The following is a 24,385-nucleotide window of genomic DNA, read 5'->3' on the forward strand; positions in this document are numbered from 1 at the left end:
TTAGACATTGAACTCAACCCTAAAAGCACACTAGAGGAACAATAACATTAAGCTGTTGCAACTTCCAATTCTACTTCATAGACGTATAGAAATAGGTATGTTTGTGAACCAAGGTATTCATCTTTTCTTATTATATACGAAGTATTTGTGTTTGAATAAATATAATAATTCAATTACATTATGCCCTTAAAAATGAATGTATATAAACTAATAGAAAATTAAATAAAATTATGTCATATTTTTATATATATTTATCTCATCTTTAGATTTCAGCTTCAATTGTTGTAAACTTGTAATAGCCTACACGAATTAGTACAATATAATAGAAATTTCAAAAGTAAAATAAAATATATTCATTATTCATATAATTACTTTAGACTATATTTTTTTATCAAAGATCTTGCTAAAGAACGCCCCCGGGGCGTTGGATATTTCAATATATAAATAACATATATTGCTGCGTAAAATATTTTGGAAAAATTGACAGGAATCATCCCAACTTTGCTCGATTCACCCAAAATAATCCCAACTTTTGATTATTTTTTAATAATCCCAACTTTAATCTCAATTTACTTTCAATGGTCCCTACCACCCGTCGTCGTCCCAAATACCAAAACCCACGAAATCCCTTACAAAACCTCCCTCGAAATCCCTTGAAAAAACCTCCCCCTGAAATCCCTTAAAAACCTCGCCCGACGGAAAACCCCCCGAATTCCACCTTGACTATCCTCGGAACGCTAGCGAACAGGGATTTCGAGGATTAGGGGAGTGGCGTTGGGCGGTATAAGCGGTGGGAAAGGGTTTTTCTTAACGATTTTTGTGGGTTTCGTGGTGAGTCTATAGTGGTTTAGGGGGTCGGACGACGGCGGGAGCGGCGTATAGTAGGGGAGTGGGTATCGGCGCTGTGGGGGTGACTTTAAAATCGAACTTTAAAATCTGGGGAATACTTCAGATTTATGTAAAGGAAGCCACAAGCTTAAGATTAATCCTGAATAACCAAATGGGCAAATGGTGGTGACAGCTTTTGGCTAAACCCAGCCAACTTCAAAGTTCTTGATTACCCTACTGTCATTCAATCCAACCCAAGTAAATTACATCAACTTAGTAATGTTTTCACCATGAAAAAAAGGTAATTATGGACTTTAATGGTAACACACCTATTAAAACAAATATAGTACTTTCCTATGATAAAATTTAAGTATAGTATTAAATTAAATGATTAGATGATCATAAAGACTGTCAACATATGTAGTAAAATAAAATTGGAAGAAACATTCCACACAATCATTTAGTATGTGATACAATTTGTGACCACATTTCCTATTTTTCTGTTACCCTTTTAAGAAGTGGACCAAAACCCTGGGAAGTAGGGTTCCAATCTCAGATCTTGTTACCAATAATGAAAGACAATGAAAGCTCCAGAAAAAAATATGCAGGGTTCAATAAAATTAAACACACCATTAGGAAGATAAGCGAAATAATAAATAGATGTTTAGACTTTTCCCCTGAGTATGTGTAGTCCTTTTCACTTTCCGAAACAAAATTAGATGAATTACAATCATATGACTAATGCTATAAACTTTTAGATTAACTGCAAGTGATAAATCAATGTCGAAAGGATGAGGAAGGGTTACCAAACCCCGGAGAGCCACAAAATACCGTAAGTGGCTTTTTTTGGTCAAGTGACGGGTGAGTTACCAGATAGATCCATCAAAGGACAAAAACTTCAAGGAAGATGCCGAGGGGGATAAATGGGTTGAAAGTATCTTTTGGAACTTGGGACAATCATTTTCGAAGCCAACCAAGAAGCTTTAAATTGGGAAGGATAAGTTAAATGAAAACGGACCTCTTACCACTTGGGGTGGGTCTTGACCAAATCACCAAACATATCACATGCCCCATAATTGTCTTCATGTATTTGCATTATATGCAGAGTTGTCAACAGAAAGATGAAGAAGATTTGCTACCTTACGTCCTTTCACTCGACATTTATGTATTAACAGCGACCCTCCTCTTCTTCCTCTGTCCTGTCAGCTTCTCCTCAATCTTCTTCCTCTTTTTTATCTGATCTTTCTTCATCTTTTTTATCAGCTCACCCTTCTTCCTCTTTTTTATCTGATTGTGTACCGACTTCCCTACCAAAGAGGGCTGATCTTTCAAAGCAAAACTTTTAGCAACATGACCAAGATGGAGTTTCTGCCTCACAAATATCTTTCTTAGCTCTCCTCTACGGGTTGTGTATCCTCGGATCCAAGAAACAAATGCATCCTGAGCCATTGTCTTCAACTTTGACTGACATGAGTGTTAAGGATACATCAGTCCAAGGAACAAAACTGAGCATAACAACTTGCAGAAGACTATTGGACTGAAATAAAACACTTTTTTTCTTCGTTTCAGGAAGGGGGGGAGGGTGGGGTCAGGCAAGCTGTACAGATGAAATACCAGATAAACAGAGGAAGTATGATAGGAAATTTTGGAAGAAACACATCTAACGGCTTGTTTAACGCAATGTCATGGATAAGGAAACAGTAACAAGTTTGTACACAATTCATTAAGAGATTTTCCAATTTAATTGTATGTCTGTGAATACACATATCCACCACCAAATAGATAATTTATCTAAAATTCATTTTCATTACCATTAAATAGCAGTGTGAATGTAGTGATAAAAGGCAATGAGAATCTAAAACAGTGAATGCTAATAAAAAAACAACGAAGTGGAAGAACCAAAAACACACACTACTTTGTGTTAAAAGACGCATTGGCATGGAACATTTCATTGAAAACTAATTGGGCTGATTACATGTTTATGACCCAATCTGCTATGGTCTAGGCTTTTGAGGTTATATATGATAGTTCTCAACCACTTGAAATGTCTTTGCAATTATTATCAATAAACAATATATGCTACGCAGCCAAGGTTGTCAAAATTTGCATCAGCGGATCTAGGATCAGACTTTCAGATCTTTCCTGTGTAAGTGAGTAAATAACTGGTTGGGTATGCTATGCCCTAATCTTTTTGTTGACTAGATTTTGAGGATGGGAAGGAAACCTAAACCAAAGAGTATCTGATTATTTACTTTGTTGAGGTCTTGTCCTAAGCCTGTGCACAAGGGCAAGAAAAGTTAGTCCAATCTCGGTAAGACTTATCTGAATCATAGTTATTATACTAGTAATGATCACATGACATAACAAAATACAAAGTGACTATAATGGCCAAAAGCATACCACACCGAATATTATAATGCTACCACACCATCTTTAAATACAATTTGGTATGTGATAGGAGGCAGTCCTGATCTTGGTGATAGAATGCATAAACCATAATAATTCAACGAGTATAGTGTATTGGGAAAAAAACAGCACAAAGGTTCAAGGGGTAATTTCGGCACACGTCAAGAGACCTGGATGATGATTCTACAATAACTTTTTCCCCAAAAAAGCATAATGAGTCATCAATCAGTTAAACTTGTACTTGGACATACAATAATTAGGAATAAGTAACACATTCATACATAAATTTTACTGGATCATAATTGGAGTGGAGCATGAACTATCAAAGCTAAGAACAAGGACAGTAAACAAAATACCTGAGAGGCAATACATCCCTCAAGAGCCTTCTGTAGACCTATTAACCAGGGATGCATCTCAATTGAAACAAACTTCCTTGAGAAGTGCTTCTGACCGTACAATGGGAAGCTATCCAATACCTTTTGAAGTGGATACTCTGTTAATAAGGCACCATGTTTTTCCAACTCTTGCAAATAGTCATATTCAATAGGCTGCAGAAATAATAAAGAATCTCCCTTCTGGCCCAAACGAGCTGTTCTACCAACCCTGAGTTTTTGAAAAATCAAGAGCCGTTATGAGAAGCTCAGTCATTTTCAACATTAAACACATTGGTATACAGAACCAACACACTAACAATCAGCAGAGAAGATACAATTGAATCAAATAAAGAATAGAGATACAATAGAACACACACAACTAGACCACGAACAATAAACTGTATTTACATACAAGATTAGATGCAAAGCAAGGACATACAATGCTTCGAAGTAAAAGAAGATTTGTAAGCACTATACTGCATGACAAGATGCAGAAAAAGAGCATGTGAGAATAGCCACAGAGAGATGCCTTTTGTTAAAAAAAAGTGGAATATAAACAAGCATACAATGCATAGATTACATACCTATGAACATATTCAGTGGCCTCTCCAGGAGGATCATATTGTATAATACATGTAATTTCAGGGACGTCCAATCCACGAGCAATAACATCACTACATAAGAGCAGAGCAGATTTTTTTGCTTTAAAGGAAGAAACTGTAGTTTTTCGCTCGTTGTTCTCCATGTTCCCATGTAAGTGGAAAATCTCCCAGTTCAAAAATAGCCTCTTCTCTTTGGTTTCTTTTGCAACATTAGGCGGCCATTGGAACTCCTTAAAAAGTTCGTAGTGGAAGTCCACAGCATCACAAGTCGAGAAGAAGACAACAACCTCCATTTTTATAGCAAAATTAATAAGCAGTTAGTAAAATAGGATTTAAGATGCATATCGCAAATTATAATTAAATAATAAGTGGGGGAAAAAACAAGTCTGATACAGAGATAGCCCGGTAAGTAAGCCACTTGAATGGAAATTTACAAGGCAATATAGACGGACACTAAATGGGAATTTTATTCAGTACATTGATAATTAAACAGTTAAACAGCAAATTGGGATAGTTTTTCACTTTTTCTTCACTTAAACTCATTTAAGATACCTCAACAGTAAAGTGTAAAAGTTCCAAAACAGACAAAGAATTCCTTAGGTATTTGCATGCCTTTGTTCTACTCTCTTTCCAACGTGTTTTGAGGATTGAAGGGAGATTCGACATTTCCAAATTAAAAGAGTAATTCAAGATAAACAATGAAAAGAGAAGAAAACTGAATACATAAAAAATGTAGGCAGTATAATTTACGAAGGGCATGAAATAGATCAAATCCCAAGTCTAGAACTACAAGGAAATCAGTAGCAAAGATACAATAAAACCCAACCTTTTGGGTAGCTTGCCCTTCAATAAGATTCTTGAGAATAGAAAGAAGAACTGCAAGCCGTGAACCACATGGCACTGAGGAAAAACAAGGGTCACTTGATTTTTTTGTGTTTGAGACCGGTTAGCACAAAAATTAACCTTGGATTCACAAGTACCTTTGACATATTTCTGCATTAGTTGAGAAGGGAGGTTATAATCTTCATTGAAGTCTTTAACTTTCTCACTGTGTTCTGCTTCATCCTCAGATCCTAAAGACCCCAAATGCTTGGAAGACGAACTTTGATGGAGCTCCCTTTCATCAAGACCAATCATAACTGGATTTTCTAAACTAATATTGGCAAGATGATTGACCTTGTCATTTAAAGTAGCTGATAAGAGCAAATTCTGCCTTTGAAACTCAAATTTTCGAGAGTTCCCACTTTCTTTATCATTAGACCTGCTTTGCCTTGAGCCAAGATGATCAAGTATTTCTTCAATTTCTTTACCAAACCCCATTTCTAGTATCCTGAATAAACAGTGTAGTCAGACATGAGGTAAAGAACATGACAGAGTATTGCATGTTATGAGTAATCAAAGAGAACTCCATAATTACCTATCCGCTTCATCAAAAATTAACCAGCGCAAATTAGAATACAAGAACGATGACGTGTTCTTTAAGTGATCCAAAAGGCGGCCAGGAGTTGCAACAAGTATAGATATACCTGTAACCCCCAGACATGAAATTAAAAATAATAATAAAAAAAATTACATCACAATCAAACATTCATAGGTATGCAGAAAGAACATAATTAAAAGTCAATCAGCATTTCATATGCAAGAAAAAAGCGACTCAAGGACATTGTTGATCAATTATGGTGGCTTAGCGGTGCACTTGTGCCAAAAAAATATATCAGCCATTATATAAAGTCATCAACAAACACTAATTGAAGAAAGTAACTGCTAGGGTGGACGGACAAAATGGCTTGTGAATAGTATGGAATTGGCTAGGTCAAAATTCAATTCGAGCTTGTTCACTTGTTACAGAGCTGAGTTCATGCTCAAATTATAGTTTAAATCTGAACAAGTCGATGCCAGACTCGATTATATCCAGCTTTGTGAGATTGCTTATTTAGAAATAAATAATACAAAATTAAATTAAATTAAATTTTTATTAAAAAGATATATGTTCTTTCTACGACGCACGGATACAAGGGGTACACCACCAATTAGTCGTCTCACATCCTCAATATGGCTCTCTAGGACGGGGTGGTATAATTACAGCTTAAAAGCTATATATAGAAAAGCCCAAGGCGCACTGAAGCGAGGGGAAATCTGCTGCGTTTCAGTTTGCCTCTTTGAAGTGAGGCGCAGTATATGGGCAGTTAAAAATTGTTGGCTAAAGTTTGCTTCAAGTGCGCCTCATGCGCTTTTGGTGCGCCTAACCCAAAACGCCTCGTCCAAAACAAATTAAGCGCTCACCCATGATCGCCTTGCGCCTCAGCGCCTAGGCTCGCTTTTTCAAACACTGTTTAAAAGTCCTTGGTCATCTCAAGAAACAGGGTGCAATTACGGCATAAAAGTCCTCGAACGTCTTAAGAACAGACTACAAATATAACCTCTGTTTATGTCAGGGTTACCCCTTGACAGTGGTGGTCTGGAGCTTAATCTTAACTCAAGGAATAGCGAAATACAGAAGAGTTGAAGACTTTCTTCAAATCAAATTGGGAGGAGTGAATTCAATTTAAAAAGAATATGAAATAGTACTTGGTATTCTATGTTTTACATTTTTTATGACACATTTGGATATACAGAATCTGGATCTTATTGCCACAAACAATGCCATTCAGATACAGTAGCAAAACAATTTGTAATCCCCATCCATCCCGTCCACTGTAGCAGTGTAGCCTACTGAATAGCAACAGAACATGGAAATACTAGACCAGCTGCAGGAAGGTAAGTAAATAAATTGATTATCTCATACTGCCCCTTGTTTTCTCAGAGTCATATAGCCATGCAAAATAAGCAACATATATGATCTAATTATCACAATCACAGCATATGAGAAGCTTAGTTCTCACCTTTTCGCAACCTCGCCTTTTCCTTTGACCTATTTTCACCTCCCATTAGGTATCCTGGAACGATCCAATGAAATCGGTGCAGAAGCTTTTGTAGACTTTCATAAACCTGTGTACATAACTCATGCGTCGGTACAAGTACCAACGCTGTTGCCACATTATTAGCTATATTTATGAATTCGTCAATTCGAAAATAAATACATCTGCACAGTATGTTAATAGTGCTGGAGCATGCATCATCTGGTAGAGTAGGGATATACAATTATCACTACCAGCAACAGTTGAATAGAGCTCTGTACCAATTGATTGTCTTGGCAATAGTACTACACTCACAATTCAGTCATGTGGCAACAAGAGGCGCAAATTGGGAATTTTTCTACCCAACCCCATCCCCTTGATCAAAAGAAAAAAGCCTCACTTAACCCTGTGCATGATTGGAGGAGAAAAAATCAAAAGGAAACATAAAAATAAATAAAATTAAAAAAAAAAAAAAGGATGCATTTCCTTCATTGTTCATTGAAAAAGGCACATACATATATCCATGTCAAACACTTCACACTAATCCTTGGTTTCAAATAAAATATATATACCCATGTCAAACACTTCACACTCTGACAAGGGCATGGAATTCTTACCCAACACTTACAAAATTCACCCGACACTTCAATTATTTTGAGCAACAAATTTGTAATAAAAAAGCACAAAATGTGAAGGAAAGAGATGAGAGAATTGTGATGAGTATCCTCATAGAAGGGCTTGAAATAATTTGATAAGAACTTGCAACCGAGTCAACCTCAGATGTTTGTATATGTGACGGTAACGAAAAGTGCATGCAGTCTTTTGAAATCAGAGAGATGCTTAATGGATGCCATGGCATGCACCCATGTCCAATTTAAGCAAAATGCCCTTGCATCTGAAAATTACGATCCCTAACATGCTTGACACTTTGATGATCAGATACTCCCACTTTCCCATTGCCTTTATCCCATCCTCCAAATTATAATTCAGACTGTGTAGAGTACAGATACACTCCAATTTTTATCAACAAATTGCACCACAATCAATTCGGACAGTGACAACTCGCTGTATAAACTGCAACTTCTTAACCATCTTTACTAAGTTTGAATAATTAACAGGTAGTGCCGTTTACACCTTCTGACCTTCCCAAACCCACCAATATTGGAACAGCAGTCGAATTACAACACGATAAAATCCTAATATAGTTTTGTTCAATCAAAACTAGAAATGTCAAATTCCACGCTTTAGAACAAAATCAACTAATTATAAATAAAATCACAACTCTCAATTCTTACACAAACACAACTATAACAAGCAATTAGCTTTATTAAACAAAAATTCAGAAAATTAACAACAGGAATACTTACCAAAAGTACCATCAGCCCTCTGAATTCGAGGCTGGTACGCCTGCAAGTGATGAATAATTGGAGCCAAATACGCAATAGTTTTACCCGTTCCAGTTGCCGCATTAACAAGTCTATAAACAATCATACCCATTATATAAAATCAATAAACAAACAAAACACAATTCATCAAAACCTAAAAAAAAACTTCATTCAAATTGGGGAATTCACTTAAAAAAACATACACATGGCGGCCAGATAATATAACAGGAATTGCTTTAGCTTGAACTTGAGTAGGTTTTTCGAACCCCAATCTCTCTATCTCAATGAAAAATTAACAATAATTAATCAACAATGCTAAAAATTAAGAAATTGCAAATTGAAATTGAAATTGAAAATATGAGGAGATAGAAAAGAAACATAAAACCTTGGAGTTGGTCGCATAAGGAAGATTGGAGACCAAGGCTGGAGAATGAACATGATGCGAAGATTTCGTCATTGGTATTAGACTGTTGTTGCTTCGGGGTTTTCTGGGTGATCTCCATTTTTGTGGTTCTAGGTTGCTGTTGCTTCGAAATTTTCTGGGTAATCTTCATTGGTGTGGTTTTAGGTTGTTGTTGCTTGGGAGTTTTCTGGGTGATCTTCATCTTCATTGTTGTGGTTCTAGGTTGTTGTTGTTTGGGAGTTTTCTGGGTAATCTTCATTTTTGTGTTTTAGAGGTTTCTGAGTGGGGGCTGAAATTGAGTTCTCGTATTTGAGTGTATGCAGTAAAGAGGAAAAGGGTTTATCGTTATGGCTTTCTGGGGGGGTTTAACTCAAACTAGGGGAGTATTGGGTCAACACTCAATGGGGGTTTTTGATTTCCTTTTTTTTGGAAAAGCTGAAATTAGTCGAGCGCTTTTCCTTAATAAGTACATGCTAGCCGTTGTGGAACTACAATATGTTGTAGCTAAGCCAAAGTACAAAGGCAACATAGCTCTATATTCCGTATTTTATACGACAAAAGCTAACAATCGTCCCGGCTTTCTCAATTCCCTTTCCCTATTATCAATAATAGGTAATAAGAATGTGGGAATTCATTGGGATTTTATTTCCCATTCCCTTAAAACAAGGAAATTAGTCATGTTGGTACATATATTCCCATTCCCACCTTTTTAATCCCACTTACCAAACACCCTTGATGTTATTAGTATTAATTTATCATCAATATTTTCTTTACATTTTCTTAAAACCGATTTGAATGCATGACACTTCTCAGTTCTCACTTTTCAATATCCCACATTCTACAATCTTCTCTCTACAATTCCATAAACTCATCATCTTTCAACTCCAATTCACCTTCAATTTTTGCGCCAATTTTCTCTCACCTAGGGTTTATCCCCAAATTCCCCTTCCCAAATCATGGAAACCAGAGACGAAGTAGTGGAAATCGAGAGCTTGGAGAAGGAATTACTATCTTCAGAAGCTACCGAAAATGGCGATTTTACGGAGGAAGAAGACGAATCAACGGTGATTTACACGGCGTCGTTTGATGAAATGGAGGAGAATTTCGTCAAGTATCAAACAGCTCAATGGATTTTGTATTCTTTGGTGTTGATTTTAGCTTGGGGAATTGGGTTGTTGATGTTGTTGTATGTTCCTGTTCGAAGATTTATTTTGCGCAAAGATATTCGGTCGAGGAAACTTTATGTCACCCCTGATGCTATTGTTTATAAAGTAAGTCGCTTAATTTGTTTTCTTACTTGTGTTTTTCGGGAAATTGAGAGTCGCAAAGGCAGTGATGTAGATGAAATTCGATTAATTTTACGAGTTAATTAAGATTGTACCCTATTGTAATATATTGTTTGTAAAGTAAGTCATTTAATTTGCCTTATTCATTATGTTTTTCGGGATATTGTGATTGCAAGGGTAGTGATGTAGACGGGATTTGATTAGATTATACGAGTTAAGCTAGTTGGCATTCTCTTTCGATTAAGATTTTACCCTGATGAAATACCCTGATGCTATTGTTTGTAAAGTATGTTACTTTATTTGTTTATTGCTTATGATTTTCAGAATTTTCAGGATATTGGGAGTCGCTTAGAGTAGTGATGTTACTGATGTATATGGAATTCGATTAGATGTATGAGTTAAGCTAGTTGACTGTTGATATCACTTTTGATTTAGAATTCAGATAATCGTTTGAGAACCATTGTTAACGTGTAACAAAGCTTTTTAATCACTTCATTTGCAGGATAGTGCATTGAGGTAAGAATGTACGCAATTTTGTTGTTGTTCAGAAAATTAGAGATTGTTGCAAGTTCATGGATGGATGTGATACTTAGATGCGGAATTGTACTTGTTACTCATGTTATTTTGAGAAATTTGTTGCTTGGCGAGAGTTAAAACTTAAGCTCAGCCGCTTAAGTGGCTTCTAAGGGTTAGTTTGGTTTACTAGTTTGGAGATAATGATAGGGTTCTATTCTATTTTACCTAGGTAAATTGTTGTGTGGGATTAGGTGTATTTTTTCCTCCAATTTATATGAAAAATTGGTTAATCATAGAATGATAATTTATTAAGACTGAGAAACAAATATGTTTGAGTTTTATTTATAAGGATCAATGTTTGAAAAAGCGCGCTGAGGTTCAAGGCAATAGGGGTTAAGCGTTTTTTTTTTTTTGGCCCGGGTGAGGCGTTTTTAATTAGGCGCACATGAAGCAACTTTCTACCAATTTTTTTCTAATTGTTTGTACAATGTGCCTCACTTCAAAGAGGTGCACTAAGGCGCGCATAACCCTTATCGCTTCAGCGTGCCTTGAGCTTTTTTATACATTGATAAGGATGCTAGATTATTTTCTTCTTCTTTTGATATTATGTAGGCTATTAAGAATCCTTCTCTATATGATGTTGTTGGAGTGAAGTTTATGGGTTCACATCAAGCACATAGGAAATACCACTGTGGGTTTTATGTCATTTTCAGAAGGCTTTTAAAGCCTAAGTGGCTATTTCTTGAGTTCACATACAAACCCTCCTTGGTTAAAAGGAAAGTATTCAATGGAAGCTCGTCGTTCAATACAATTACATCCAATTACATCAAAGTGATGTTGCTGATAAAAAAATAAAAAATTTATTGAGATGGCAAGAAAGGTAGGCAGGATTAAGTCGGGGTGGCTTAAATGGAGAGCGGCCACGGGAGTGTTATGTGACTGAAGCATTCCTTTACAGTTGAAGGGGAAATTTTATAGGACTGCCATAAGACCAGTGTTGCTCTATGGTACAGAATGTTGGGTTTCTAAGAAGGAGCACATTAAAAAGATGGAGGTTACGGAAATGCGTATGTTGAGATGGATGGGTGGGAACACTCTAAGAGATAGAATCGGAAATGAGGTTATTCGCAAGAAAGTAGGTGTGGCAGGCATTGCAGATAAACTAAGAGAAAACCGCCTGCGCTGGTTTGGGCTTGTAAGACGGAGACCCGAGGGTGCACCGGTCCGAAGAGTGGAACCATGTAGGGCTTAAACGAGGGAGAGGGAGACCGAAAATGACTTGGTTGGAAGGAGCTAGGAAGGATATGAGGTATATGGATTTGCATGAGGATGAAGCATTGGATTGTAAGAGATGGAGGAGGAAGATTTATGTCGATGACTACACGTAATAATCAAATTTGGTTCATGTTAGCCGACCCCACTTATGGGATTAAGGCTTTGATTGATTGATTGCAAGAAAGGTAGGCAGGGGTACCCCTTCCAGATGTCTTATGGTTGTAGGCTGAAGTATATCACCCTGCTATAAGATTAGTTTGCAAGAAGGCGGTATATAGAGCATGTAGTAGGAAAATTAGTAATATCATGAAGTATTTGGCAGTGTTGTAGATGTGTATTTGAAATAGAAGCAAGGAGAGATTTGATGAGAAAGTAGAGAGATCTTAATTGCTGGCTACGATTAGGACTTTTGGAGTCTTATATCATGCTCAAATTGTGAAGAAAAGAGTGTTGTGTCTTGGGCTGTCATTTGAATAACTAATGTGAGTGTGTGTGTGTCCCCCCCCCCCCCCCCCCCTCTCCCTCCCTCTCTATTTATACAAGTACAACACTCTCTTTGTCCTCAATTATTGTTCTCATGGATTGTTAAGGTAGAAATTCCAATTAGGGTAACGGGATTATTATATAGGAACTGTCCAAAATAGTATACAAGGCAACTATTTGAGGAAGGAAAGAGTATTTAACACTTATTGTAATTGTTGTTGTCTATGAACTACTAATAATCTTAAAACCTGTATCTTCTTCTTTTTTTTAAAAAATATATAAATTATTTTTCAATTATTTACACTAGGTTGGCACTACCTCCATGATTTTCTGGTTCCGGTGAGGTCTTGTTTCCTTTAGTTCCCCTGTTTGTTATAGAAGGCTTTGTAATTTTTGTCTGATTGCAATAAAATAGTCTCCTGTTCCTCCAACTTTTTTTTTTTTTTTTTTTTTTTTTTGTCATTCTATGTTTTGGCATGGCTTAAAGTAAACTAGCCTTCTGGGCATAAAGTCTGCGAGAAGTATGTTAGAAGTAGAGTGCTGAATTCAATAATAAATTTCTACTATTGATATTTGCAGTGAAGAGTCAGATTAGAAATTTATAATCAGTTTAACCATAGCTATCAGTTGGATAACATTCAATTTAGTATAAATTAGAGGTCACATCTCACATTCTAAAGACCATGTTGATATATTTCATTCTTGTAGTGCAGGTCACAAGGCCAGTAGCGTTTCCTTGTTTTGGTGTTTTACAAAAGGAAAAATATGTGCTGTTGCCCTCGGTAGCAGATATTGTAATTGAGCAAGGTACAAGTACTTCTAGTTGATTTTTGATTATATTGATGGCAGTCATGGCACTACTCACCCTCTATTAGATATGCAATTGTTGTTTTTTCTTCTTTATAGGAAGATGAGGTGTTCTTAATTTGTATTTTATATGACACGTTTAATTTTCAGGCCATGTCTAAATATTAGATTAAGAAAGGGGAGGTGTCTAGGTTAAAAAAAAAAAGCAAAGAGAATTGCATGCTGAATTTTTACTTGCGAGGATGACTCATTCTATTAAGCTCGAGAGATTGGATGAGAGGGGCAAGAGGCATTGATTGATCTAAGACATATACCTGCTCTGTATTATGAGTATTGGGAAAGGTTATTTGAGATCATTTTGATGTACCAGTTTTTGGGTGAATTAGTGCCAGTAAAATCCTACTCAAGTTGAATGAAGTATGAACAAGCTTTTTAATAGATTAGTCTTAATTTCAATGATTGGGTTGGCAACATGAACCAAAAAATTTATCTCCTGTTGCTGTCAACCAAGATCCTCTTCCATGGCCGCTGCATGTGCTATATGCTCCTGTAAGCCAATTTTGTTTATCCCTCTATCCGAGCCCTCTTTGGTCTTCCTTTGCTTATTTTAAGATTTCTATGAATCAATTTTTCTGCTTTCCTTATTGGCTCATCTTCTGGTCTTCACCTCATATGTCCATTTCAACATTATCGGTTCTCCCCTATTTTATCCTCAATGCATGCAATTACAACTTTCCTCATACCTACCATCTTCTTTCCTGATTCTGTCCCTTAAAGATTTCCCATACATCCATACATACACGTCTCTGCTAATACTCCAACCCGTATGATCCTTCATAGATGCCCAACATTCCAACCCATATAACATCGCTGGTCTAAAAATCACCCCATAGAAATTTTCCTTTATCCTTAAAGGTATATTATATCCTGTAAAATTAGCTTATATGACTAAAATTTGGATTAATTACTGTTAACCATGGGCCAGCTTAAAAAATTCATATTGGTTTGCTCAGTTAATTAATTCTACATTTATACAGTCTTGTCTCATCTAAAATTTTGCTTGATGCTATCAGGGTATTTGCAGTCTTTTTTTGGTGTTCACTCTGTTCGAATTGAAAATGCTGGTGTGAGAAGACCGCCTAGTGATGATCTTCAAATTCAAGGTATAACAAATCCAAGTGCCTTCCGAAAGGTGAATGTTTTTCTAATTAAGATTGCATTTGGTAATAAGAAGCTCGACAATTTTTTTTTCCCTGTAGTCTAATTAATATCTCTTTTCCAGGCTGTTCTTACTCACCTCTCAATTGTGAGGACTGAGGCTTCCTCTACACAAGTACCTGTAATTGAAGGTCCTCAAACTTTTATAGGTGGCCATCCACAAGTTTTTGGGGTATGCCAAATTATGTGTCAATTATGCTTGCTGGCTAAGTATCCGGTGTTCCATTGTTGTACCCAAAGATAGCATAATTATTATAATGAACTTTTAGGCTTGCTTTAGATGAAGTTATTAATCATTGGGTAAACTTGCTGTCTAACATTTTCTAATGTAGGAGTGTCTTGTCAAGAAAATTAGCTATTAAGCTGATAGAATTACCATCTCAAAACAAGACTCACTCCCAACCTCTAATCCTTGGCCCTTAATCATTCTTCTTCTGTTACTAAGTGCTGTTGGGGCTGCTGGGTTTAGTTTGCTCTCACCATGGCCTGATTTGGCTTTGGCAAGGGTTGGCATGACCTCAAGGCTTTACGTGTGGGAAAAGAGAGTTGAAGGGAAATGGTTGGGGGTGAAGAACGAGGGAGAAGGCCAATTTCATACACTGCCCTATGCTATCCTCTTTCCAACTCAAAAGTTTTCACGTTCTACCTCTTATAGAATTTGGTGTGAACAATTTAAGCCACCATTTCCGAAGTTTAATTTCAAATTAATGAAATCATCCTAAAAATACTCTATTAATTTGACCTGTAATGCTTGCACTGTGAATTTTGGCTTGTTGTATAGACTGTATTAATATCCACACGTCAGTCGTACAAGACAGATCTATTCTAAACCACCTTTTGCCACCTATTAGCTAGCGGAAGAAAATTCTTTCCAAGACGTAGTGTACCTAGACAAAATTCTATCTGACAATTGAGCTGCCAATATACGAGAAAGTAGTATGAGAATTTAGGATTCCTGGTCTTGCAGTTGTAGAAAGGAGGCAGGTGTTGCTATCATGATAACCTCAAGACAAGCTTGCTACATTAAATGATAGAAACTTACTCCGTATATACTTTTATTACTAGTAATATTTTTGTTTTATTCAAATTAGGGAAAGGTCAAATTAGGTGAAGCTTTTGTCTCTTACTGTTAGATTGTTTTAAGCCCTAGCTTAATAATTGCCCATCTATCCAAAGTCTGTGGTGTAATGTTTCATTTTTCTAGTTTCTTCTTTTTGATTAGCTATACCTAGCCCTTGGGGATGAAGGGGTTCACCACTTCAGATTAAGGTTTTGAAATAATATGTTCTTTTTGGTTTATAGGTTTTAGTGTCATGTGTCAATATGTCTCTCTTCTAAACCCATTCGTGAATCTCCTTGTACATTTAAGTTAAACATTTTCCTCACTAAATTCTTGGATCCATAATCGAGCTTGGTACCAAATCCAAGTTTAAGTATAACATAAGCACATAACCAAGCCCAACCATGGGTTTTCTGGCTCTACCAAGTGGTTCTTTGTTTGTTGGCTAGAAAGGTTTTTGGTCTAGACTTCACCTTTGTTTACTCAATAAGGTTTATACAGCAATAGATAGATAGCTATATCAATAGATAGATAGATAGGATGTGGTTGCTCTCTGTATCATTCATTTTCTAGCTATTTCTGTTTTCTTTCTTCCTTCAGGGGCCTATTTTTTTCTTTCTTATGCGAAGATCAGTATTTTTTCCCCGTGGAAAAACAAGTGAGTGGGAAATTGGAGACACGCTTCCCTTCATAATGTTCCCTGCCCAGCTACTTAATCTTCAAACCTTATCAAATCAGATAAATTTTTTTTTTTTTTTTTTTTTTTTTTTTTTTTTTTTTTTTTTTTTTTTTTGAATTTAGCTGCAAATCTTACCTTCAAAATGGTTTTGAGCTGCTTCCCTGTTTTCTTATAGTCCCCTACCCTTTGGGTGTTCAAGTTTAAAATTTCTGTATCTGGAATCTGGTTGCAGATGTCTCCTTCACAATCTATTAAACATGATGCTATTCCTCCTAATGAGCTGGGACTTCTACAAAAACTAGAGGAGGTTGGGACTTCTATCAAGGTAGGATATGCAAGGACATTTTATGTTTCTGAGTTACACTTGTTGGCATGGTTTTTATTGGGTGTTTCTGTTTGTTGTTTGGTCAGAGAGTTCAAACTATGATCGAGCAGCAGTATTCTCAAGCAGAAACTTCAGATTGAGGTAAAACGAGTTAAATTGCAAACTAGCTCTGAGTACTACTATGTTCTTGAACTGAAGTAAGTGTTTTCGTTTTCAGAGATCCTTGGCATACTTGTCTTCCATATTAAATTTAATGCTATCATTGCTGGAAATTGACTACGTACTTGCTGAAGAATGGTTTCTGATTTCTTCTTCATAAGTTGGGAGCAACTTGTGTACAAAATAGAGTGTAAATACAACCTTTGTCTCTGTTTTTTTTTATTTTATTTTTTATTTTTTATTATTATTTTTTTTAAAAAAAAAAAATTTGGGAGGGGCGGGGGCGGAGTGGGGGTGTGAAGATGGTGAAGAAAGGCAACAGGGTGATGCTCATCCTGCTGATTGTTTTATCTGTTTATTCTGACTGATTGACTATACCTGATTCTCTAGAATATTCTAAAATGATATGTACAATCTTGCAAGAAACAAAGAGAGCTATCCTCCAAGGTTCCTCTTTTGCTAACTATTGGTAATACAGATTCTTCAAAAAACTATTGGTAGTACAGAAAGTTGCTGGTGAATATATTTAGTTTTAATTCTAGTGCTTAATTTTACCAGTTATAGGAAGTTCGAAGATTATCTGCTTTTGTAAGAGCATTTCTGAATATATATAGTTTTGATTCTAGTGCTTAATATAACCAGTTGTAGGAAGTTTGAAGATCATCTATGCTTTTGTAAGGGCATTTCTGTAAACTAGGAAAATAAAACTTTATAGAGAACCTGTGATGCTCGGATTCACCAGGCAGCCTTATGGCTTGTTATGACATGACAGGACCCATTTATGAACATTGTTTATGGTTCTGAATCCGGGGATAGAACTCATCATTTGTTCCCTATTGAGTAATGAAATCATATTTCTTTCTTTGCAATACCAAAGCAACCTCATCAGTCATCCATCTCTATAACACAGGCACCAGCACTGGCACAGTGCCCCAACCTTTTCAAATTTAATTAGAGTTTACATTTGAAAGTCCTAGTTTAGTAAGCAAGAACAAATGGAAGCTTAACGGATTTTGATCCTTGCTAGTGGCTAAAGGAGGAAATCTAGTATTTTTTGCTGACAAATGAAAAGAAGGATCTTGAGAGATGAGAAATTGAGAAGCAGGTTGAAGATGTAACACGAAGGAAATAGAACAGGGGCTATGTTGTGTGTTGGAATTCGCCAAAGAAGTCAAGAGAGGAGAGGTTAAATAGTCAAACTATTACAGAGTAGTTCACCATTGGGTTTTCGCCTCTTGTTGCTATAATGTATTTGCTACTTCAATCTCTCCCAATCCGTGGTCTATCTTTACCTGCTCCAATCTGGTTCTTGATTCCCTGAAACTGGATTTAATTGGTAGCTGTGTCTCTGGTTTTGGTAGAATTGCTTCCAAGAAAATTAGCCACTTTCAAACAAGCAGTACAGCTCTGCTCTTTAGGCTGAGTTGGTACTGATCTTCCTTTGAAAACTAAATGTTTAATTGTCAAAACTCTATCTTTGAAGCCACCTGAATATCTGTGATATTAGTTATATGTGAAAGGCCTGATGCTCGAAGTCATCTGCAATACCTGAGTATGCTGAAGCCTTTAGAGGAAGCGTGGTCGGTGCAGTCACGAGCAGAAGCCATCAGTGGAACATTACACTGTGTTGGTAGCATACATCATAGGTTTATTCCAGATCATTGAAGGAGCAAACTAATTGTCAAGGCTGATAAGTTATGAAGCAAGGTAACAGTCCACAGCTCGTATGTAGTACAGACTCTACAGAGTATGTTATATGATATGCATCAGAATTGCATTGATGCTTGTGTGATAGATATGCATCAGAATTGCATTGATGCTTGTGTGACATCACCTTTGTTTTGAGTAACCAGTACCACTACGGCAACGTGGCTTATATATTTCTTATGTGTAATGTTTGTTTAAATGTTATTTTTTTGTTTGGACGTAGTTCGAAAGGAGTTGCATTTGAATCTTGCTTATACATTAACATATAGCGCCTGTAAAATGGTTATTCGAACGAATAAAGCCAATATGAATGTGTAAGCGAGCTTGCCTTGGTGTAGCGGTTAGAACTTGCCCCTTGTGATCCTGTGGTTATGGCCCGTAAAATTAAGCTGCTGGGTGGGATCCTCTTACCCTACCCCAATTCTGAAGGTACCTAACCGGCTGAAGACACATTCAATGATAGGGTCTGTCCCATGACGATGATAGGGTCTGTCCCATGACCCATGCCTAGGCCTGATTTCATTACCAAGCAAAAAAGATAAAACAAATCACCTCTAGATTCAAATGCAAAACCCCCCTCAGCTTTTTCTGTTGTTGCTGTAGTGCTGCCACTTTCTCCCTCCCACGGCCCTCCCTGCTGCCACTGCTTGTGGCTCATCATTGCCACCACCCTTCTTTTTTCCTCCATTTCATCTACCTCTTCCAAACCCCCCTACCACCACCCCTTTTGTAATTGATAAATAACATGTACAAAGTGTTAAACCTTTGCCAAAAAAAGCATGTACTATAGCATATGTAGTGTACGTAACTTTAAGAGTTTAAGGATTGCCTTTGACACCATCCATATATTAACATTGATGGACATACACTGTGCATGTCTCAGATCTTTGTCTCACCTCATATACTATAGCATTCATTTTTTACCACCAATCTTTTTAATGATATAAATGATTACTGTCACAATGTAGCTAGTGGGAGCTCTTTGAAAAAGTTTGTGCAAATCTAGCCTTGAATATCCTAGGATCTTCAAGAGTCATGTATTGTCTGTATAATCCATCTATTCATATACCTATTATTTTAAAACACAAACCCATAACGATATGTCCTGTTCTTCATCATCTTATGTCAATACCAACTTTCGATTGTAAATTTGCAAGAATTTGAGTTTTGCGCAAATAAAATATTTCATTATGTCCTTAAAATAAAGTGTTATTCATCTTTTGCGCACGTTTTTAGGATGGTGAATAAACAAAAACAAATAGTGGAGTTTCATTGAATTTTCTTTGTTTAATTCAGATTTATGTTTTAATTTACCAGCATTTTTGGCTTAACTGGAGGAAATATAAGTCAATCAGGCTGATTTACAAATTGTGCAAATCAAGGGTCAATTTCGTCTTTTCACTCATATTAGTAAGGGTAGTTTAGTCAGCTTGTGCAAACGTTGTTATTCAATGTCGTTACCTTCTGTCACGAGGAATCAGTTAGAGAACTTCATCACTTTCCCCAATTCGAAACCCTAATCTGAAACCCAAACCCAGATTCTACTTCCTTCATGGCACCACCACCTATGGCAGTTCAAAATGTCGCCGCAAATGAAAGTATTTCCTTAAAGGATTGATATGACCCTAATTTACACTCAATTCAAGTAGGGTGTCTTTTAGTTTCGCCACGGAGTGGCCATTGTTGGGAAAGAAAAGGAGGACGACGGGAAGAAGAAGAGGATGACGGGAAGAATAGGAGAACGTCAAGAACTGAAGAATAGGACGAAGAGGAAGGCTTCATGGGTTTGTTCGACGGAAGGCGTAAAGATGGTGGTGGCTATGGTGGCTGTGATGAGTTTCGGATGGTGGTCCCTGTGATAGTGACTATGACGGCGGTGTTCCCGGTCGAAGATTGGAGAAGATGCTTTAAAAATAAAAATAAAAGAAATCTGTAAACCAAAACAGACATTAGACTTACTAACATCTTCAAAACCAAACAATAATATAAAATTAATTTATTTGGTAAGAGGGGCCCACAAAAGCAACTGATTGACGAAAATTCATCAATCAGGCTGATTGCCTGGGTCTTCCTCGCTTAACTGAACTTTATTCAAGTGAAGCCCAAACTCAAGGTGTATTGAACATTTTCAACAATGATGGATCATTCACACCTTAAGTAAATTAATTGAACTTGTCAATGTGATGATGATAAATCTACAAGTCACAAGTTTATCATTGATATATCAGAGAAATGGTTTCATTCTTATTTATAACAATAGCAGTATGGTATAAATTAGACAGGTTCATGAGATGTTGCATAAATCAACCTAACCCACAAGGAGGAGCGCATCACTGAACAATCGAGTGAGACATTGTCTTACATCCTCTCACATATGACATTACGCGCGATGTTATGAAAATAGCTATATAATTTAAAAGGTAACAAAATATGCATTTACTCTTGCCTAATCTTAACACTAATTGTTATGTAATACTGGATACAAAGGCCATCAACATGAGAGTGGAACCGCATAAACAAGCATGTGTTAATAGGATTGATTAGGTGTTAAAGAGTTTGAGACGACTGAAGATAACTCATCTTTCTTTTCAAAACCCTAGACCGAATATCAGATTTATCATTTGTATATTACCACTAGTTCGTTTCGTTGTTTGAAGTCTCTACCCTTAGTGTAATAGAGTGTTACTACATACGAGAATTACAGTGATGTTGTATGTTAAATAAAGAGAATTAGGTTAACCCCGTGCGATGCACGGTTTTATAATAAGAATAGAATTATAGACTTTTAACACATATTGAAAGAAAATAACTACTTCTTCCATTTTCCTAATTAATTTTTTATTAAATAGAATTCCCAAGTGCATAATTTTCATATTCAATTAGGAAATTTTCAAAGCATGTTAAATAGGGTTGCTTAAAAAGAAAAAAAATATGACATCATCCTTGCATTTTGGAGGGAAAAAATTAAATAAGAAAGTGGCATATAGACAGTGAAGACATCAGTGGTTGTTATTTTAATATATATAATAATAATAATAATAGATAGATAATAGATATAGATAGATAGATATAGATATAGATTATTAGGGTTTTTTTTGGGTCTATCAACATTTAAAATTTAAAATCATACTTCCTCCGTTTTTTTAGTTAACATCGTTTGACTTTTACACTATTCACACAACATGCTTTGACTCGCTTTTGAGGTTCATAAATACGATAAAACATATTCATGTGGATCTTGTTTGATTCGTTTCAATGATATTTTATTAATATCTACTTTTTATAATTTTACAATGTTGATAATTAGAGATATTAATCGTTAAAAGCATGCGTTGGCAAGCGTGATAATAGAAATGTGTCAACTAAAAAAAAAACACAGGAAGTATAAAATAATCAGTATAATTAAAAAAAATGGATGAAAGCATGCTAGCTAAACAAATTAAATTGATATTGCTCACGATCAAAATTAATTGGAAGTTATAATTTGATTGTTTTGCGTGACATTAATGTGATTGAACAAAGAATTCACTTGCATATTTCTTATGCGTAATAATGGAGAAAATAATATGATTGAGCAAATAATTTAGATTTTGTGAAAGTAGTCTTTTGACAAATACCCACAAGGGCCACATCTATAATATGGTCATAAACTCATAATCAATATGTGATAATGACCTTAAAATAAAAACAACACACATTACTCTTAATTAATTATGCTCTCCTTCATTTAAAATATCACACACTCCTCTTAATTAATACAAGTACTCGTTGACAATAACATATCATTAGTGAGTTCATGACTCAATGAATCTTTGCCGCTTATTCATCCTTACCTTTTAGTTTATATATACACTCCAAAGTTCAAATTAGCAACCTATCTTAATCAAATTCTTTGTAAAAATGACTATATATCAATGACTTAATTTACTCAATAATAAAGACACACATTATTTTAACTTTATTATCGAGCGTAAAGGATACATCTTTTGCATTTTGGAATGTAAAAATAATACGCGATCAATCTAATATTCGATGTGTAGTAATTTTATCAAATCGAAAATCTAATATTTTCATCTTGAAATGACATCTTGTGTAATTTGTGAATTATACTAACTTTTGTTGTTTTTATTTCTTAAATTTCTTTTACTTGTAAGTTTTTATTTTGTATTTGGAAAATTGAAGTTGATTTTGAGTATTTATTTTTATATAATATGCTACGTATATACGAGTACATACTAGATGGTCTATATAAGAAATTTAGTCAAAATTAGTGAAACAAAACTATAAATTCCTCTTTCTCAACCACATTTATGAGCAGCCTAAATAATAATACTGTAGACAAAAAAGGTGGAGAGACTCAACTACAATCAGCTTCATGCATGCTAACTCAGCAACAAAACAACAAACTTACAACCACCTTCCATTTACCAAGGCTTCGTTCACAACCACATGTTTGATTGTAACTTTGTAAGTGTACGAGTATTATATTACAATTAAACACTCTAATCAAACTCTAAAATTATGCAAATATGAAATATTTAGTATTGCTTTAAAGCAAAACAAATTATACTCCTCCGTCTCAAATCATTTGCATCATTCTTTATAATACAGTCTTAAATTATTTGTATCATTCTTTATAATACAGTTTCAAATTATTTGTAATCATTCTATAAAAGTCATAAATCCTCAATTTTTTATTATCTCTCTTAAACAATGTCGTGGGATCATTTTACTTACTACTTGCTCGAACTACATTTAATAAAAAATAAAGCCATTAACCACATAATAAAAAATAAATTCAGTTAAAGTGTCTAAAATTATGTGTCAATCAGACTGTTGCGGTTAATTTGAGACAAAGCTAAGAACTAGATCAATTAATAAGATATTTAAAGTTATGATGCAATTGATACTCTGTAATTCACAGAAGACTTTTTACTACTTTGTTTTAGGTGCTAAACTTTCTCTAATACAAAAAATTAGAAAGCTAGTTTGAAATAATAGAGTAAACTATTACTATTACAATTCATACACTTTATAACTTACGTTATCATAACCAAGCAAAGTTTAGCTCACTTAGTAAGAGTCTTACCTTAAATTCTACAAGTGTAAGGTTCAAATCTTACCAAGTAAAAAGGTAGTTGGAGGGAATTTCCTTATATCACCCATCTACTTTCAAGTATGTGCCCCCAAACTGAATCAAATAAATTGCAAGATATGATAAGATCATTCTCCTTAACTTAAAAAAATATTAATGTTATTATAATTATTGTAGCTCCTAAGTCAATTTTTTACTAGTATTTCGATCAATTTTTCCTCTACACACCCTAGTTCAAGAATCATCTTAATTGGAATTTAATGGAACATATGTTTCAAACATTGGAAAACCTCATCCAATAACTGTTACAGTCATATTTAGTTCAAAAGGTTTAGGAAGATGACTAGCGAGCTTAGGGCTTGTTCACATTTACTTAATTTCAGTTCAGTTCAGTTCAGTTCAGCTCTAATCAGTTCACTTCAGCTCTAATCAATTCAGTTCAACTCCTAATATCCTCTTTCATAAAATATTTATTTCAGCTCAGTTTAGTTCAGCTCCAATCAGTTTAGTTCAACTCAATTCAATAAATGTGAACATAGAATGTCAAGCCAGCACATACAAACAACGTAGAAATTGAGGCCTTAACATATAAAATAACCTACCATGTCCTCGATTTTATGGCTGTGCATCCTTATCCTTACCTTTTAGGGTGCATTCTATTCACCTGATTTTCACTTATCTGAACTTATTAGCCGTTATTAGAACTTATTTTAGCTATAAATTAAACTTGGGTAGCCCTGATTAACCCTTATCACAACTTATCTGTTATCATTTTTCCGGAACTTATTTAATCTGAACTTATTTTTCTTGAAATAAGTGAACAGATCAGAGGTGAACAGAACAGCGCAATGTAGTGAGGACGTGGACATTTATACCCTTA

At 35.4% G+C, this 24,385-nt stretch overlaps 2 protein-coding genes across 2 annotated transcripts; one reads left to right on the forward strand and one right to left on the reverse strand.

Moving 5' to 3' along the window:
- Window positions 1–1,460: 1,460 nt before the first annotated feature.
- LOC145611758 (DEAD-box ATP-dependent RNA helicase 17-like) lies at window positions 1,461–9,187 on the reverse strand. Its single transcript, XM_081667118.1, has 10 exons — window positions 8,878–9,187; window positions 8,696–8,768; window positions 8,475–8,584; window positions 7,093–7,236; window positions 5,628–5,736; window positions 5,191–5,540; window positions 5,037–5,110; window positions 4,193–4,497; window positions 3,591–3,837; window positions 1,461–2,292 (listed from the first exon to the last, which is right to left on the reverse strand). The coding sequence occupies exons 1-10, from the start codon at window positions 9,152–9,154 to the stop codon at window positions 1,990–1,992; spliced, it is 1,992 nt and encodes a 663-aa protein (XP_081523244.1). The 5' UTR covers window positions 9,155–9,187; the 3' UTR covers window positions 1,461–1,989.
- Window positions 9,188–9,639: 452 nt separating this feature from the next.
- On the forward strand, window positions 9,640–16,921 carry LOC145611759 (uncharacterized). Its single transcript, XM_081667119.1, has 7 exons — window positions 9,640–10,166; window positions 13,169–13,262; window positions 14,336–14,454; window positions 14,545–14,652; window positions 16,452–16,544; window positions 16,631–16,685; window positions 16,762–16,921. Exons 1-6 carry the CDS (start codon window positions 9,852–9,854, stop codon window positions 16,682–16,684), a joined length of 783 nt encoding a protein of 260 aa, XP_081523245.1. The 5' UTR covers window positions 9,640–9,851; the 3' UTR covers window position 16,685; window positions 16,762–16,921.
- The last annotated feature ends 7,464 nt before the right edge of the window (window positions 16,922–24,385 follow it).

This window comes from Chenopodium album, chromosome 24 (genome assembly GCF_948465745.1).
Source record: "Chenopodium album chromosome 24, dcCheAlbu1.1, whole genome shotgun sequence".
NCBI classification, from domain to species: Eukaryota; Viridiplantae; Streptophyta; class Magnoliopsida; order Caryophyllales; family Amaranthaceae; genus Chenopodium; species Chenopodium album.